Source organism: Hypanus sabinus, chromosome 22 (genome assembly GCF_030144855.1).
Source record: "Hypanus sabinus isolate sHypSab1 chromosome 22, sHypSab1.hap1, whole genome shotgun sequence".
Taxonomy (NCBI): Eukaryota; Metazoa; Chordata; class Chondrichthyes; order Myliobatiformes; family Dasyatidae; genus Hypanus; species Hypanus sabinus.
The window spans coordinates 61,451,600-61,457,599 of NC_082727.1; the positions used below are offsets into that span (position 1 = coordinate 61,451,600).

Sequence of the window (6,000 nt, forward strand, 5' to 3'; positions counted from 1 at the left end):
TCTTAGGGCATATAAAAACCAAGGGCACAGTTTTTAGATGAGAGGCAGGATGTTCAGAGGGTGAAATTTCTCACAGAAATGGTGGTTGATATTTGGAATGAGATGTCAGAGGATATGGAGGAGGTGGGAACAGTAACAGCACATAAGTGGCATCTGGACAGATACTTGAACAAGGCATACAGAGCTGTGAAATAAGTGGAGTTAATATTTAAACATAATAGTCAGCATGGAGCAGGGGTTCCCAACCTGGAGGTCTACGAGACCCTTGGTTTTTGCAGAGGTCCAGGGTCATTTCCAAGCTACACAACTGTAACTTTATTTCCCCCCCCCCCCCAACCCCGACCAGTACTCAACTTCCGAATTCCCTCTCTCATCTTAGTCAATTATCTTGTGTGATTTCAACCTGAAAGCATACATCTTTATGCATTAAAAGAATTTAAAAAATTATTGATACCTGTGCTGGTAACTTTAAGCAAGCACTCATGTCCCTCAGAATTTGAATATTGTACATAGTAAAATGAGTCTTCCCTATAAATTCATATGGCAAAAAAGGAGTTGGATATGTGCATCATGCATACCAAATTTGTCTATTTTACATTATTCTTCTAAGTTACCTAAAATGAAAATTTGTATTGAGATTTGCAGAATGTTTATGAGAATGTATATTTAGTCAGTAACAGATTTTCACTTTCAGCTCACCTCTTATCTTTATTTGCACATTATCAAATCTCTTTTAAAGGCATGTTAGCCAATAGGCACTTTGTAATTAAACATTGCATGTTCTAGTAATCTGCAGGGAACTGGTGATTTTTAATGGACTGGATTGGGCTGGTCCTGACGTTTACCTTACATTCACCTCAAATTCAAATACCAACTCAATTTTTCTACTCCAAAAGAAAGCCATACGAATTGTAAATAAGATAAGTAATTATGAGCCAACCAATCCACTATTTATTCAACTAAACACTTCAAAATTCAGAGATTTCGTAGATTTTAAAATAATACAAATTATGTATAAAGTAAAAAATGGGCAGTTACCACAAAGTATTCAAAGATTGTCTAAAGTGAGAGGAAGTCAACATGTTATTTCAAAAACAAAGGATAAGAACAAATGTAAAAAATCATTGTATTTCAGTCAGAGGGGTGAATTTATGGAACAGTTGTGAGAATTTAAAAACATGTACCACACAAGAAGTTTAAAAAATTATTTTAAAATAATTCAATGAACAAATATAAAATACATTCTTTAAAATGAATGGAGTAATGTAAATAAATGATATTTGAAATTGGATTTTATGTTAAAAGATTATGAATTTTTTGTTTAGATGTGATGATTGAAGCCAAATATGTTTTTGTATAAGAGGGGTAAGCGTAATAAGCTGTAGCTTCAGCCTACACACTTTTGGTCTGTTTTAAAGATTTTTATTATTTAATTTTGTCTTATGAAATCATCTTTGAAAATGATGCTTTTTGTTATGTTTCTACTGACCAAAATAAAATTTCATTCATTTTATTTCTTTTCATTTCATTTCACTTCTCAAGGTTATGCATGACTTCTGTGCCCAGGCTATTCAGTATCCTAGCAGTCATGACCAAGGCTTTTTGGCAAAGTAGAGCAATCCACAGCCTCATCCCACACAGTCCTCTGGTGTATCAGACCTTATCCATTGTTTTGAAAAGTTTCTGATGATTAGAAACTGCTTAAAAGTTAATATTTAAAAACATAAATAAAAGAATTGCTACAAAATTATTTAAACCATATTAAACAAGTTAATTAATTTAAAAGATTGATATATTGGTCCATAGCTGCCTCTTGTGCTAAAATGAGGTAGAGAGTATTGTTGATGCTCCATCTAGAGTTTTGGTTTCCTTATTAAGGCAGTTCAGCCCAGCACCTGGAATCTGTGGATTGTCTTATGAGGATGAGTTAAACAGTGTGTGCTGCACTTTGGAGAAGGGAGAGATGCTTCTCTGAGATGTGCAAGATCATGAAGGGCCTTTTCAAGATTGATGTGGAGAAAATGTTTCATCTTTTGGTGCAACCTAGAGCTTAGAATCACTGTACATTTTTTTAAAGAATGCCCCTGTGAGATGGAATTTTTTGTGAAATGTTTCTCTCAATTGATTATGATTTGTGGAAGAGAATTTTATAATATTTTTAGGATCAAAGTTGGATTCATGATGTGGGTGTAGTGGGGGGGTTGGTGAAATGTTACTCAGAGAAGATGGAGTTTAGATAGCAGATGGAGTTTTGCAGATTTGAAAGCTGACTGGTTGACATTTTCTGATTAATACTTTCCAATTCAGAGGTGTTCACTACTGCATATATTTAATATTAAAATTAATTTTAGCAATGATCAGGATTGTAATTGTTTACCTGTCAATGGAACAATTTTATCTGAATTTCTCAAAACTGGTTTCTTTCATCTTTTCTTCATACAGCATAGATCATATGACCTTGCTGGAAGGCGTGATTGTTTTGGAAGAATTCTGCAAGGAATTAGCTGCAATAGCATTTGTTAAATTCCACGCTTCCACTGCAACTTAATTTGCTGACTGGTTTCCACACAGGAGCATCCCATTACCACTTCAGTTTTACTGGTCAGCTTCCATAATAAAGCAAGTTTTTTGAATAACATGGACTACTGTGACTGCTAGCTGTGGAGTGCTGCCCGTCACTGTTTTAGATATGGATGGAAAAAAGGGAAAGATGTGCAAAAAAATGGAACAATTTGATACACTTATCCGAAAAGCTGAGAGGTTGGGTCTGAAAGGAAACCACTTCCTTATGATAGTCACTTTGCCTTGCAGGTGACTTGACTGCAGTATTGGACAGATGTTGATTTACTAATACAACAACAGTCTCGATGTTGTGTATGCTGAGTTTTACAGTGGGGCTGGTTGTGTCTCTACTGTCCCTTTTTAAATCATGATGCATTCTCTTACTGTTCTCAACACTTGGGAATAGGTTGGGCAGAGGTCAATAATAGAAATGTTTATCAGTATTTTATCAAATGATTATTTAAGTAAAGAAAGTTGGAATGCTGATTTGAAATTATTGTATATTGTGCCTTTGAAAAGGGCAGCATTAAGTGTTAAGTCGTGTTTATCTTTTGTCACTCTGTTCTCTTTCACCTCAACACTTTCAGATAGTCTGGAAACTATAGCCATGTCACCAATGGCCTTGTGTCCATTCCAAGCCTAAGCCTTTGTGCTCACCCCAGGGAATGGTCTGCATCTGTAAAAGAGAAGTCCTAAGTATTGTATACTTGCACAGTTGGAGAGAGTGATTTTTGTGTTTATGACTAATGCTCCACTTTTAATTGTTTGCTATTAACAAGTACTCGGCAAAGCTTTAATGCTACATTGATTTGAATATAACAACACCACCCAGTATTAATAAATCATTTAAAATAGTTATCACTAATTCTAATCAACAATACAGAACAATAACTAGTAGATGTCTATAAAGTAGTATGTCCTGCTTACTTTGAAAGTAAGCTAAATCGTTAATATAATTCACATTGGATATCCAATATGATATGGTGTCATTGTGCAATAATCCTTTAAAAGTGGTTCATAACAAAAGTGGTTTTGTTATAAATTACACATTACCAAATAACTGTTCTGTATTTGAGGTTTTTTTGAAATTGTTATTTGTGATATATCATTTCTGTTCTTATTTTAATACCGAATATTAACATTTCACAGATCTGACCACATTTTCTGGATGGTAGCATTGAATTTTCTTAAGGGAGTACTAGTTTTTAGTAAACATTAGATATGTTTTTGCTTCTGTAAATAACTGTTATTTGGAATGTATTTGGTGTATAGAAACCAAATATTTTGAGACTTCATCACATTCAATGTCGGTCTTCCTTTTTCTTGTCATGCGTGCAATATCAAAGCTGTATTGCCTTACATGCAGCTTAAGTGCAACACTTTTTTCGTATATAAGAAGGTCTTACATATTGATCTGTGCTTGCTTCTAGTGTCACTGTTGAATATGGTAAATGGGTTCATAAACTGCCTAATTTACATTAAAAATTCATTTATAATTTTCCTATTGAAGGGATTCTCTTTATAGCACATTATTTTGACATGTTATACTATTGGGACTTATTTCAGATGAATTTTAATGTTGGTCTCAAGTGCAAGTTTATTGTTAGCATGGTTTTTAATGTTTACATTTTGGTTAGCTGTGACAGAAATTCTGATCAAAACTCATCATTTAGAACAAAGAACAGTTAAGCACAGGAACCAGCCCCACAAGGTTGTGCTGAACCAGCTAAAAAGCAAATCAAAAACACTCAGGCACTAGTCCTTTCTACCAACACCATGTCCATATTCCTCCATCTTCTTTACATCCATGTGCTTACCAAACATCTCTTAAAAGCCTTTAATGTATTTGCCTTTGCCACCATTCTCTGAGTAAAAAACAACTTACCCCTCACATCACCTTTGAACCTGTCCCCTCTCAACTTCAATGCATGCCCTGTGAGAAACAGATACTCACGTAACCTATTTTTTGCATGTAACTCCCTAGCTATCAGAGTAAATCAATAGTTTTTTTTTTAAATTTTCATCCTTTTTAAGCCTTAATTTTTAACATCACCTGCATTTTAATTAAATTTAATCTGCAACACTTGCAGATTCTGCACTTCCTTTTTTGTTTAGCTCTGAAAGCTTTGGTAGTTTTGATGTGAAAATATTGAACAGCAGAACTTTGTTGGTGTTATGTGACCATTAGAGCAGACTTCTTGAAGAACCCATAACAAGTACACATTTGATTCAATCATTTGGCTTCGTGTTAAATTTCTGTGACATCTTTTTAACATTCTGCATTTTAGATTATTTATTCTTTCAGTGAGAAGAACATCGTCCAGAAGGCTGCATTTTTTTTTAAGCTTTGTGATGGCTTTGAATATATATGTTAGCAATACTTCGGTGCTAATTTGAATCTGAAATGGTAATATATTTACTAGTTTTCACAAGTAATGTTTTAATATGATTCATTTGTGTAAGCAAACCATTTCATTATTAACTGCTGGTACATTGTGGGTAAATTTAATTGATGTTCTGACACTTGAAGCACACACACATGTAGTAAAGTTACATTTTTTTCCTTTTCTTGTGATGCTGGTTGCTAATAGCTTTTCACTCAATGTTTTTGTGGCATTTCATGCAAAGTTCTGAGCAATGATGCCAGAAAGTGCTGCAGAAGCGTGAAGCCTGACACAGTTGTCTTCATTCATTGAATTAAAACATGATTTACACAATTTAGGATTGTGTCAGTATTGTTTTGTTAGAAATAAACTGGTGGTTCTTCAAAGAGAATTGATGTGAAGGATCCCTCGGTAGTGTTTTTAACAGGGTGCACAACAGCAGTGGTGTGGTGTTTTTTTCTGATTTGAACGTGATGCAAGAAAGACTCTTTCCAAGTCTGTTAGAAGATGTCAGGAGTCCATCATGTCAAGGAAATTGTATTCAAATATTGAAGAAGAGCTTCGAGTTGTCAACATCATGTTGATGAAAAGTGCCGGAAAGTATAGTAAAAGTTATAGCAAAAAAAGCAAGTAGAAACATCAGCTGTCAACATGCACCTTTCTGACTGGGAACCATCTATAACTGTTGAATCCAAAAATTATTTTCTTTTTGTTTAAAGCATTGTACCAGTTCATAGCCGAGATTATCAAAGAGTAAGGTGATGAGGTTGAAGAATTCCCCTAGATCTATATATTCTAGTTAATTTTGATGTTGATGTGCATTGCTCTTCATCTATCTGTAAAATACAACCTGTGTAAAGCAGTCCCGTTTTCTCAAAGTGGCTACTGTAAACATGCACATTCTTCCTGCCAGAACTTCTGCAATCTTCCAAATAGCTGAACTGCCTGGCAAAAGCAAAGGCTCTGGTCAAAGTAGAGGAAATAATAACTGAAAAAAGCAGAAATATATGTACTGTTTCAAGTATTCTATGGAATATTCACTTCCTTTCTAATC

The 6,000-nt window shown here is 34.3% G+C and overlaps 1 protein-coding gene across 1 annotated transcript in view; it reads left to right on the plus strand.

The window, feature by feature from the left end:
• The window catches only part of fhip2a (FHF complex subunit HOOK interacting protein 2), an 88,844-nt gene extending 83,714 nt beyond the window's left edge, over positions 1-5,130 (plus strand). Inside the window, exon 17 of the mRNA XM_059947921.1 lies at positions 2,443-5,130. Within this exon, the coding sequence (XP_059803904.1) occupies positions 2,443-2,548 (106 nt within the window). The 3' untranslated portion in view covers positions 2,549-5,130. The remainder of the gene's footprint in view (positions 1-2,442) is intronic.
• The last annotated feature ends 870 nt before the right edge of the window (positions 5,131-6,000 follow it).